This window comes from Manduca sexta, unplaced genomic scaffold (assembly GCF_014839805.1).
Source record: "Manduca sexta isolate Smith_Timp_Sample1 unplaced genomic scaffold, JHU_Msex_v1.0 HiC_scaffold_3103, whole genome shotgun sequence".
Lineage (NCBI taxonomy): Eukaryota > Metazoa > Arthropoda > Insecta > Lepidoptera > Sphingidae > Manduca > Manduca sexta.
Genome location: NW_023594135.1, coordinates 3,421 through 16,264, shown reverse-complemented (window position 1 = coordinate 16,264; position 12,844 = coordinate 3,421). Strand labels below are relative to the sequence as shown.

The 12,844-nt window shown below is 46.8% G+C and overlaps 2 protein-coding genes across 2 annotated transcripts; both read right to left on the bottom strand.

Moving 5' to 3' along the window:
• Nucleotides 1-100: 100 nt before the first annotated feature.
• Nucleotides 101-879, bottom strand: LOC119192744. The gene is made up of 3 exons (XM_037446508.1): nucleotides 740-879; nucleotides 404-663; nucleotides 101-230 (listed from the first exon to the last, which is right to left on the bottom strand). Exons 1-3 carry the CDS (start codon nucleotides 746-748, stop codon nucleotides 137-139), a joined length of 363 nt encoding a protein of 120 aa, XP_037302405.1. The 5' UTR covers nucleotides 749-879; the 3' UTR covers nucleotides 101-136.
• A 52-nt stretch (nucleotides 880-931) lies between these two features.
• Nucleotides 932-12,424, bottom strand: LOC115440472 (lysosomal-trafficking regulator). The gene is made up of 17 exons (XM_037446507.1): nucleotides 12,270-12,424; nucleotides 11,795-11,885; nucleotides 10,714-10,837; nucleotides 5,245-5,456; nucleotides 4,664-4,870; nucleotides 4,471-4,581; nucleotides 4,214-4,306; nucleotides 3,787-3,942; nucleotides 3,367-3,521; nucleotides 3,030-3,084; nucleotides 2,681-2,859; nucleotides 2,534-2,608; nucleotides 2,240-2,357; nucleotides 1,956-2,164; nucleotides 1,567-1,743; nucleotides 1,285-1,431; nucleotides 932-1,159 (listed from the first exon to the last, which is right to left on the bottom strand). Exons 2-17 carry the CDS (start codon nucleotides 11,829-11,831, stop codon nucleotides 932-934), a joined length of 2,283 nt encoding a protein of 760 aa, XP_037302404.1. The 5' UTR covers nucleotides 11,832-11,885; nucleotides 12,270-12,424.
• Between the last annotated feature and the right edge of the window lie 420 nt (nucleotides 12,425-12,844).

Below are 12,844 nucleotides of genomic sequence, written 5' to 3'. Positions count from 1 at the left end.
TTACAAGACGAACGGATTTTGATCGGCATGCAGAATGACGGTAGCACAACACAGCATGTTTAAGTAGATGGAACGTAAAAGCTCGATTAATATTCTAATATACATTTTTCAGTTTTTCATAACATCACTGATCACATTATCTTATACTAAGCTGTAAGCAGAGAGATAGACAACGGAACTTACCGGTAGTAGTGTCCGAATTTTCAGACGTTGACGATAAATTGTGTTTCCTACAACAGACACAAATATTTGAAATCAGTTGGATTTCGAATCGAATCAGTTGAAGATCTTAAAAAATCACAGAAGAAATGAATACTAGGATGAATTACAATATTTATTTACAGAGTAAAAAACGGTTACAATAGTTTGTCAGAAGAAGCACAGACACCCAGAAGCAGCTCACCTGCCCTCCTTGATGTGCATGTTAATGATGCCCTTGAGCTGCTTGGTGGACTCGACGCTGCTGTCCATCCGGTCGCTGTCGCGCGCGTCGGCGTCCTCGGCCGAGGTGCTGGACGCGCTCGGGCGCTCCTCCGCGCGGCGCCGGCTGCGGCGGGACGCGCGCCGCCTGGCGCTCGACCCGAACTCGCTCATCTCCTGCGTCTCCGACGTCAGCAGGAAGTAGAAGTTCGCTCGCGAGTGCGTCACGAACGTATCGCTTGCCTGAACACAGTACATTACGTGCGTGTGCGTTTCTATTATACTGCAGCGGAACTCAATGAAGGTGATGAACACAAACCTGATGCATGAGTAGTAAGAAGTCGCAGAGCTGCGCGACGCGCTCGAGCGCGGGCGGGGTGCCGATGAGGCCGCGCACCACCTCCACCAGATTGTTGCTCGCTATCGGGTCCAGTGGGCCGCAGTCTGAATTCAGAAAACGCTCCTGAAAAGGGGATATAAATGTTATATATTTGTTTGGTTATCGTATGTGTCACTCTCTCTCTCTGGTGTGGGTGCGCTTGCATGCGAGCAGCAGATGGTGCAGCAGCGCGGCGCGGTTCATCTGGTAGTGGTTGAAGGCGCGGCGCGGATGCGAGTCGCGCAGCAGTGCCCGCGCGCTCCACAGCCACAGCGCCAGCACCGACCCGCGCTGCGGTAACATGCCGCTACCGTTACCGTCACCGCCCCCGCCGCCGCCGTAATCAATGTCCCAAGTCACCTACACGTAAACAATCAGGTTCTAATTTATTAAGTCCAACGAATACTCCTTTTAAAATACTTAATACTAACTTCTAGAAAAAAAATATTTTAACAATAACCATTAACATAGCGAGTAAGACTAGCCTGCGTGGTATCGAGATGTCGCCAAGCCTTGAGCATGAGCACGAAGAGCGCGGGCTCGAGCAGCACGGCGTCGGTCCGCGCCAGCAGGTGCACGCTGTCGCCGCTCACCGACAGCACCGGGCTGCTGCACGCTTCGTTTAGTACCACCTGCACGAATAATATTCACACATCTTATCTATACAATAAAAGCAAATAAAACTTTTTATACTAAATTTTATCGTTTTTAAATACCTATGTTTTTAATATGGTCATGTGTTTTACAAATGGCGGTTATAATTGTACCTCCAGCAGATGATGCGTTACGTGAGCATGCTTAGGCGAGGCGAATACAGTAAGTAGCATTTCGAGCGAGTCGCTGCCGTAGAACATTGCGTATAGCCGGTTGTCGACGCGGCACGCCCGCAGTAGGATTCCTAGCGCCATCGCCTGCTCAGCTGGGGTGGCGTCCAGTTCTACCACCTGTAATATTTTTTTATGGAGAAATCGTTTTGTGTATACATATTGTGCCGTTGAAATTTTATATAACTTAAGATCGATACTTGTTCGGATTATTATTGCATCGATTTGTAAAGCTAGATGAGTTTGTTATTCAAGCTGATGATGGGGATAATATAATGTTATTTTGGTTGCACCCCACACTGATCCACATAAGTAGCGCATACTGCAGTTACCCGTGCGTACAAGTAGAGCAGCACGTGCGGGCCGCCGAGGTGCAGCAGCGCGGGCGCGAGCCCCTGGTGGCGCGAGCGCAGCGCCGCGGCCGCCCAGCGCGCGCACAGCGTCTCGGGGATGGAGGCGCGCGCGCCTGCCGCGCCGCCCGCCGCGCCCGCCACGCCCGCCACGCCCGCCACGCCCGCCACCGACACGCGCCCCGAGAACACTGCACACACAAACCGCTGCCACTCACTCTGCTACACTCCACTACACCCACTACACACTTGGACCTCGTGTCTACCTGTAGGCATCGCCACGGTCTGGTGGTACAGGTTCATGATGTAGGGCGAGCTCGCGGAGAACGTCAACACCACGTTATCGTGCAGCTCACGCAACGTCGCCATGGATATGTCATACACCTGCAAATTAGTACTAGACATTATGGTTTCAAAGAAAAAGCCGTCAAGCAATATGATGCCTGCATAGTCAGTAAACATTATGACATAAAATAATCATATAACAGAAGAAGCATGCAATAGTTGTAACAATTTTTAAAAATATTTTTCTTTAGTAATGAAATATTTGAAACGCTCACGTGATCCCAGTCGATATTTGAATCCAGAATATTTGGTGTCAATATAAGGGGATAGTTGGGAGATTCACACTTGATCTGCAACAATATAATTGTATAAATAATGTTGTAATTCAGCACGTGTGCTATGAGATGTGCGAGTGGCGGTACCTGGCAGGAGTGGTCGGGCCCGTGCGCGGCGAGGTGCAGCGCGGTGTGCGGCGTGAGCATGGCGGCGCGGTACACCACCACGTGCGCCAGGTGGTACACGCCGCCGCCGGCGCCGGCGCCGCCGCGGCACGCGTGGCCGATCAACACGTTCGTCGGCAGCACCTTCCGCACCAGGATGCCTGCGTGCGCACATGCCAGGTATATACACTCAATAGGGTGGGATTTCTATTTTTAATGCCGGTGACCGCAACCTAAAAATTCTTGAAATAAATTACATTAACCTGGTAATTTGTTTAATTATGTCTTTTAGTAAAAAACAATAAGACTAAAAAATTCTGAGAGTTTTCACCTTGTAATGGAAGCGCAACGGATTCGGTCTCATATCCGTTAATGAATAATGTGACCTGCAATCAAACAAGAAACTTTAATATTATTTGAGATCAAGATTCCGTCTCAATATTATTGATGTCCGTGATGATTTCACGTCGAAGGCAATTTTTTCATGCAGCTGTTTATAAATCCCACATGAGGTTATAAGTCTGCACCACGCATGTTTAATTCCATCAACTGTTTGTTTAGGATTTATGATCTCCTTTAACAATTGTAATAGTGGGCTAATGAAGCAGATCATGGTCATCTGGAGTAACAATACATATAGGCATTATATACTTTATGTGTGTGTATACCTCAATGAACATGTGTCGCTTGAGCACGCGCTCGCGCACGTTGAGCGCGACATGGTTCCACTGCGCGTGCGCGGCGCCGCCCCACGCCATGCGCGCGCTGCTCATGACGCGCGAGCCGCTGCTCTCCGGCCGACTCAGCCGCAGGGTAAATACGCCTGCGAGTCCAAGGGTAAACTCGTATTATTATTATTATTATTTTTTTCTAAACATTCAGCTTATCGCCGCCCAGTATTCACAAGAGAACTCAAGCGAGCGGCAACCATCCCAGCTTTGAGAAGTGGGCATACATTAACTTCCAATAGCTTTTATCAAGTTGTTAGTCAATCGTGCAGCAGGGCATCTTACATGTTTATGTTTTTTTTTATAAAATGGCTAAAATGTTATAAAAGCACATTAACGTAGACAGTTAAGCGCATGTACCGGTGCTAGTTTGTAGCCATAATTCGAACATGAGCGAGTCGTGTCCGATGGACACCACATGCGACAGTTCGGTGTGTCGGCCGCGCGGCTCTCGCGTCGGCGACCGCTTCGTCGACTCGTTGTCTGATGATTCGTCATTTGTTTCCGCTGTGTCATCTAAATGGATTTAACACATTTATTAAAATATGCAAAACTTGAATTTGGATTTTTAAAATATTTGTTTTCAAATATTTCAGAATCAAAATTGTATGGTACATCCACATAAATAGTTGAATAAATTCAAAACATTATATCGTCTATACAATTTTGTGTTTTTGTATATGTTCAGGTAATTTTGTTTTTGACTGTACCTGATATTTAAAAATATTACAATATGCATTGGAGTTTTTACAAGCGTGTATGCTGGTGTGTGTGTGTGAGTACTGACCGGTGTGGTGCGGCGCGTGCAGCCACAGCGCGAGCGAGAAGCCCGCCGCCCACGGCGCCCAGCCCGCGCTCGACGCGCGCGCCCGCACCGCCGCTGCACATGACAACCTCATTACTCACCGCTCACTCTCGACTTTACGCAATACAACATAACGTTCAGTTTGCATTTTTATTCAAATATATTGCTATTATATACTCTTATAGCTGGTAAGTAAACACGATGCGCTAACAAAATTTCAAAAGAGCAATAAAACATACCAGCCTTCAAATGTGAATCTTGGAATATTTTGGCAGATTCATCCAAGCTCGTCTGTGATATATTATTTAATCCCAGTTGGTTTATTTCTTCGTACATTTCTTGCATAGCTTCTGAAATATTATAAACATATTTAAATAGTAATACGTTTCTCACGATAAATGTGTGTGGTAGAGATAGAAGGCGTCACTTTACCCTTGTTGTCGGTGTCGACGGGGAAGGTGAGTATGTAGTCTGGCGTGTGCGCTGGCTGGTGGTGCGCGAGGCGGCGCAGCGTGGGCAGCAGCAGCGCCAGCGGCGGCCGCGGCGCCAGCACCAGCCGCAGCAGCGCCGCCAGCTCCCACGCGCTCACGCTCTGCGCCGCCAGCGCCTGGATCAGCTCCAGCACGCAACGCTGCAGCTCTACAGGATAATTATCACAATATTTCACTCTAAACATGATCATTTATTTATTACTTAACAAATCTAGCGCACTATATTTGACAATTAATGTGCAATTAATTGCCGATATTAGATTAATTATTATTTAATTGTTTCCAACATTGATTAGATCATATGTTGTTCCTATTATTTATCATAAGCTAATCTATACCGTATTCACATAAGGCAGGACATAATGTAAATAGTTTTATAGTGAATAAGTTTGGATAAATGCGGTGCGTACATACAGAAAGAGAATGGTGCGTGAAACTAAACAATGAGTAGAGTATATACACGGCTAGTGGCTAGAATACGGTAAAGGTTGATATTGATATGTGTGTCGAGTAATGTGTTACCGTGGAACCTGGGATGGTGTTGCGCGAGCAGATGGTCGCGGCCGGGCGCGAGCAGGCGCTGCAGCAGCGGCGGTGCGCGCGCCCCCCGCCCCGCGCCCGCGCCCGCGCCCGCGCCCGCGCCCGCCAGCCGCGCGCAGCACGCCCGCGCGAGCTGCGCGCCCACGCGCTCGATGCTCACCGCAGACTCCTCGCTGCACTTCGACTCCAGCAGTCTACATCAGGAATACATAACGCATTCAAACACTCGAGTACGGATTTTCAACTAATTCAGAAGTTAACTGAATGCAGATGAATCAACTACATTCTTGTATTACACGTACGCACATAATAATCTACATATTATAATCACACATATATATATATGTATATATGTATATATATATATATATATATATATATATATATATATATATATATATATATATATGAATCCATTTGAGTTTTTTGCCAAGTATTCGTATTCTTGCATGTTGCGTAAACATTACCAGATATATTTTTTATAATACATTTACATTTTACATATTAACAACTAAAATTATACAATAAATTAGACCAATAAATTGTATGAACAAAAACCTGAAACCACGAGTTAATTCCAGCATCGAGCGCGGAGTACTGGTCGAAGTAAACCGGTAATAGGTACGATTACGGTCAGGCGTTAAGCCGACTTAGAAACCTTACAAGTACTTATAAAATCTGATTCTTTAGCCAGTTCAACACTAATTACTTTCTGAATTTCTGTTATATTAAGCTGTAAATAAACGTAAGTTTTAAACATATTAAAAATAATGGAAAAACATAAACTATTTCTATACATGGTGATATTAATTTGTGAGATCAAATGTAAATTACGACACAATAGGTACTTATCTCTCACTTGTTATGAAATAAACTTACTCGTTCATAACGTCGTCACTCGTATCTCTCAGCGTAAGGACTAAATCGCAAACTATTGTGCAATAGGCTACAGTTCGCAACACTATATCACACCAATAATATATTAATATAGCTTTTGTTCGCGTCTGCGCCCGCGTGAAAGACTTTTCCGGAAGTATATTCCCGCTTTACATTGTCCCGGGGTGGAAAGTAGCTTATGTCCTTCAAACCAAATTTCATCTTAATCCGTAGGGTAGTTTTTCAGTTTAACGCGTTCAGACAGGCAAAAAGATGGAGAAGGGGCTTTGTTTAATAATATATTTTAAATCTTTTATCTAGGACAGGCCGATGTTCAGCAGTGGACAGTTGTAGGCTGATGAGAATATGAGAGACCTTTTTAAAAGGACCGTCATGAATATTAGTTGTGTAACTTTAACCGTTTACGCAGCGCACGCAATGTAAGCTATCAAAAGGAATATATTTCCCGGTTTTTACCACATTTTTCATTGATGCTCCACTCCTATTGGTCATAGCGTGATGTTATTTAGCGCCCTTCGATAAATAGGATATCTAACAGTAAAAGATATTTTCAATTCGAACAACTAGTTCCTGAGATAGCCCATTCAAACAAACAAACTCTGCAGCTTTATATAATAGTATAGATAAAAAGAAATAATATTTAAGAATAACAAATTGCTGAGAGATCGATGACCAAAACACACAAACCGGTCATTTGGTGTATTATTAAAAATCTAACAATTAAATAATTATATTCTTATTAACATACTGGTATAGGCTACAACTTCATTAAGTTATTAATTAGTTTTTTTTTGTGTATATTAATATAAAATGAATCGTCTCCTAACTTATTATATGATTCTTTTGCAAATTAATTATATGCAAAATTACAGGCATGAAATTCTATCTACCCACTACCATCATAGTATGAGTTATGAACTATGTGAAGATTAACGTATGAACTTTGCATTTGCGTCACATCAGTAGAAATTATTGAAAAAAAAACCATTGGTTCTGTGCAAAATAAATTTCGTTATTGATATGCGTTAATGATACATGACACAGGGTGGTTCATATTTTTAATCCAGTCGCGGCTCTGTCACTGTCATAACTGTGAGAAAAGTGTTCGGTTAATAATGGTGTGGATAATCTATCTATCCATCTATCTCTCGATTAATGAATCCATCCTTGGATATTGGCTATGGCGGCCAATCTCAGTCATCTGAATCCTGGCCATCAGCCAGGAACGCAGGAGATCTTATAGTCCACAAGTGTGTGCCAATAGACAGGTGCACTTTCTGTTCCTTGACTGTCATAGTCCGGTAAGATAGCAAGCCGACATAACGGGAGAGAGATCAGGCGCAAAACAAACGGCTTTAAGCGCTTTCCGAGGCATGACGGTATCACACCGCCGACTTCCCGACTCCGAGCTGCGACTGAGTAATTTTAATGATTGAAAAATTTAGTCACAATTATTTTTAGTTCAACCCGAGATTCGAACCCAGGATCTCAGAACCGTGGTAACACAGGTACCGCGTACGCATAACAACTACGCCACCGAGGCAGTCCCAACGACTGGTACTCTTGTCTTGACTCCACTCCTCATCAGGTACAATAGAGTCACTTTACCGTACCCATTTAATTAAAACGTGTTTGCACTCAGGGTGATTCGTGTCGCCACAGCAGCGCAGGTTAAGGTAATAAGTGTATGCCATAGACGTATATGCTATAAACACGTACACTATCACTGTGTTCAAAATTTGGAGTTAGAGTTCGCTGCAGCGCTAAAACATCAATCATCATCTAACCCAACTTTTTAAACGTGCAGTGCTAAAGCGTTTCAAATAGAGTATAATTAATAATGTCATATCTAGTATATATGGATGGTGTATGCTCATTGCTCACTTGTCGATGAGCTGCGTGAGTATGTCGACGACGATGACGCAGAGCTCGGGGTGCGCCAGCTCGGCGCGCTTGGTGTACTCGCCGCACTCCACGCTCAGCGCGTCCGCCGGCGACGACTGCACGCCTGCGCCGCAACACCATATCTAGTATATATGGATGGTGTATGCTCATTGCTCACTTGTCGATGAGCTGCGTGAGTATGTCGACGACGATGACGCAGAGCTCGGGGTGCGCCAGCTCGGCGCGCTTGGTGTACTCGCCGCACTCCACGCTCAGCGCGTCCGCCGGCGACGACTGCACGCCTGCGCCGCAACACCATATCTAGTATATATGGATGGTGTATGCTCATTGCTCACTTGTCGATGAGCTGCGTGAGTATGTCGACGACGATGACGCAGAGCTCGGGGTGCGCCAGCTCGGCGCGCTTGGTGTACTCGCCGCACTCCACGCTCAGCGCGTCCGCCGGCGACGACTGCACGCCTGCGCCGCAACACCATATCTAGTATATATGGATGGTGTATGCTCATTGCTCACTTGTCGATGAGCTGCGTGAGTATGTCGACGACGATGACGCAGAGCTCGGGGTGCGCCAGCTCGGCGCGCTTGGTGTACTCGCCGCACTCCACGCTCAGCGCGTCCGCCGGCGACGACTGCACGCCTGCGCCGCAACACCATATCTAGTATATATGGATGGTGTATGCTCATTGCTCACTTGTCGATGAGCTGCGTGAGTATGTCGACGACGATGACGCAGAGCTCGGGGTGCGCCAGCTCGGCGCGCTTGGTGTACTCGCCGCACTCCACGCTCAGCGCGTCCGCCGGCGACGACTGCACGCCTGCGCCGCAACACCATATCTAGTATATATGGATGGTGTATGCTCATTGCTCACTTGTCGATGAGCTGCGTGAGTATGTCGACGACGATGACGCAGAGCTCGGGGTGCGCCAGCTCGGCGCGCTTGGTGTACTCGCCGCACTCCACGCTCAGCGCGTCCGCCGGCGACGACTGCACGCCTGCGCCGCAACACCATATCTAGTATATATGGATGGTGTATGCTCATTGCTCACTTGTCGATGAGCTGCGTGAGTATGTCGACGACGATGACGCAGAGCTCGGGGTGCGCCAGCTCGGCGCGCTTGGTGTACTCGCCGCACTCCACGCTCAGCGCGTCCGCCGGCGACGACTGCACGCCTGCGCCGCAACACCATATCTAGTATATATGGATGGTGTATGCTCATTGCTCACTTGTCGATGAGCTGCGTGAGTATGTCGACGACGATGACGCAGAGCTCGGGGTGCGCCAGCTCGGCGCGCTTGGTGTACTCGCCGCACTCCACGCTCAGCGCGTCCGCCGGCGACGACTGCACGCCTGCGCCGCAACACCATATCTAGTATATATGGATGGTGTATGCTCATTGCTCACTTGTCGATGAGCTGCGTGAGTATGTCGACGACGATGACGCAGAGCTCGGGGTGCGCCAGCTCGGCGCGCTTGGTGTACTCGCCGCACTCCACGCTCAGCGCGTCCGCCGGCGACGACTGCACGCCTGCGCCGCAACACCATATCTAGTATATATGGATGGTGTATGCTCATTGCTCACTTGTCGATGAGCTGCGTGAGTATGTCGACGACGATGACGCAGGACTCGGGGTGCGCCAGCTCGGCGCGCTTGGTGTACTCGCCGCACTCCACGCTCAGCGCGTCCGCCGGCGACGACTGCACGCCTGCGCCGCAACACCATATCTAGTATATATGGATGGTGTATGCTCATTGCTCACTTGTCGATGAGCTGCGTGAGTATGTCGACGACGATGACGCAGAGCTCGGGGTGCGCCAGCTCGGCGCGCTTGGTGTACTCGCCGCACTCCACGCTCAGCGCGTCCGCCGGCGACGACTGCACGCCTGCGCCGCAACACCATATCTAGTATATATGGATGGTGTATGCTCATTGCTCACTTGTCGATGAGCTGCGTGAGTATGTCGACGACGATGACGCAGAGCTCGGGGTGCGCCAGCTCGGCGCGCTTGGTGTACTCGCCGCACTCCACGCTCAGCGCGTCCGCCGGCGACGACTGCACGCCTGCGCCGCAACACCATATCTAGTATATATGGATGGTGTATGCTCATTGCTCACTTGTCGATGAGCTGCGTGAGTATGTCGACGACGATGACGCAGAGCTCGGGGTGCGCCAGCTCGGCGCGCTTGGTGTACTCGCCGCACTCCACGCTCAGCGCGTCCGCCGGCGACGACTGCACGCCTGCGCCGCAACACCATATCTAGTATATATGGATGGTGTATGCTCATTGCTCACTTGTCGATGAGCTGCGTGAGTATGTCGACGACGATGACGCAGAGCTCGGGGTGCGCCAGCTCGGCGCGCTTGGTGTACTCGCCGCACTCCACGCTCAGCGCGTCCGCCGGCGACGACTGCACGCCTGCGCCGCAACACCATATCTAGTATATATGGATGGTGTATGCTCATTGCTCACTTGTCGATGAGCTGCGTGAGTATGTCGACGACGATGACGCAGAGCTCGGGGTGCGCCAGCTCGGCGCGCTTGGTGTACTCGCCGCACTCCACGCTCAGCGCGTCCGCCGGCGACGACTGCACGCCTGCGCCGCAACACCATATCTAGTATATATGGATGGTGTATGCTCATTGCTCACTTGTCGATGAGCTGCGTGAGTATGTCGACGACGATGACGCAGAGCTCGGGGTGCGCCAGCTCGGCGCGCTTGGTGTACTCGCCGCACTCCACGCTCAGCGCGTCCGCCGGCGACGACTGCACGCCTGCGCCGCAACACCATATCATTACACTTGTGTTTTTGTATATACATAATCAAGATTGGACTGGCAAAATAACACAAATATTCGCACAATTAAGGCAAGTGTAGTGCTAGTATAATGAATATCTTATGGAACGTGCGACTATCGAACTAGTAAAAATTTTAAATCATACTTAATTATTTTTATATGATCATTGTTAGTAGTAATTGAAGACGGACTTTTTGATACATCCGAAATAAAAAAAATTACATAATTTTAAATATCTTACTAAAAACACCTTTAATTCAGTTTGAATTAGGAACATAAGTTTTGAAACACCCTGTAGATTGATTACTGGTTTAACAACGTATTGTCTCGGCTAATACAGGCAAAACGGATTTAAAATATTATAATTTATGGCCTTTTTAAAAATCTGTAGTACAAAACCATAATATTGAAACTTAATTGAACAACTTCAACGATGATATTACAATAATGAAGTAAGCGGTATAGCTTTCAAATTAATAGTCTTACAGCTAGCGAAAATCTTTGCTATTTCTAGTTCGCCAATTTTATTACGTCTATAAATTTTAAATGATATAATCTACATGTTAAAAAAAAACTTATTTACAAAATGTATGCAACTTAATATTTTCGAATACTGCAAGTACAGTATTGAGATTTCAACTCAATAAATTTTAGTTTTCAAATATATAAATACTTTTATAAAACACCCATTTGAAAATATCGTCAATACGCTTTTTTACTCCTGTAAATATTCTGACCCAGATTCCTATGAATCCTGACCCTTGCTCCCACTCGCATGTTATTACCAGAGTAAAAGGTGTAAACTTGTGTTTATCACTTGGCGAAAAGTGGGTGTCCTGGTTACGCTTCTGCATACCTTCGGGGATAAATGCGTGATGTGTGTTTTTTTTTTGTAAGTGTATAATATTATATCATTTCCAAAGCAGTCGTTACCTGAATCGGAGGTGACGGTTGACATCGAGGTGGACATCTTGCGCGCCTTGTACGACTGGTGTAGTTCCAACTTGCCCACTTCCACATCAGCCTGGAATTAAACAGTCATATTATTATACATACGTGTTTCTCCAAGACTGAGTCGGTATTTTACCTGTTTTTTTTACGCAGTGTATTGTTGGAGAAAGGAAATATGTAGTATAAGTATTTTCTACTCGACTAGAATGCGGCCTCTGACCGGAAACAAACGATTATTAAATCGTTTTCGTTTTGGGGTCAGCCGGTGAACAAACTGGTAAAGCCGGCATAACTCTAGCGATCAAAATCCTGCACTGTAATGGTAAGTGGTCATCATATTACTTATGCACAAAAATCAATGTTAGTGGTAGGAAACGATATGATGCGTGAGTGATTAAGTTGAAGATATTGTATGGAAGTGTTTAAGCTGGCACGAGGCTGGCAGGCCGCGCGTTACCTCGTACCCCTCGTCGGGGCGCAGCGCGGGCGGCTCGCTGTGCTCGGAGGCGTACGGCGCCGCCGCGCTCTCCTCGCTCGACGAGCACTCCGCCGAGCTGCTGCCCGAGGGACACACCAGCGGCGGCACCTCAACACACAACGGACCTATTTATTGTCTTGCGCTCAGCTTCCTTATCCAAAGTAACTATTAAAGTTATTGTTATTTGTGACAACGTTTGTTTTGCGTCAACTCTTATTGCTTCTACTTTTACTGTTATTTGTACGTCTTGTATAGTTTATTTATAACAGGCTGTTTAAATATTTGTAAATCGATGCCATAGCATATCTCCACTGACTTCCAAAATATTTCTGTCTCTTTCTTCCCCTATAATATTTTCATAAAGGTCAGGGACGACCTTGCCAGTGCCATACCAATGTATATATCACGTTAATTGTGACCTCGATCTCGTCTGAACACCGCGTGCTAGAAAAACTTGTAAAAGAGCTGCAATGTACTTCATCTATTTGTTATATTGGGATGTTGTAGTTGGTACAATAAAATTAGAGCGCTATGTAAAAATGGTAATCTATGGC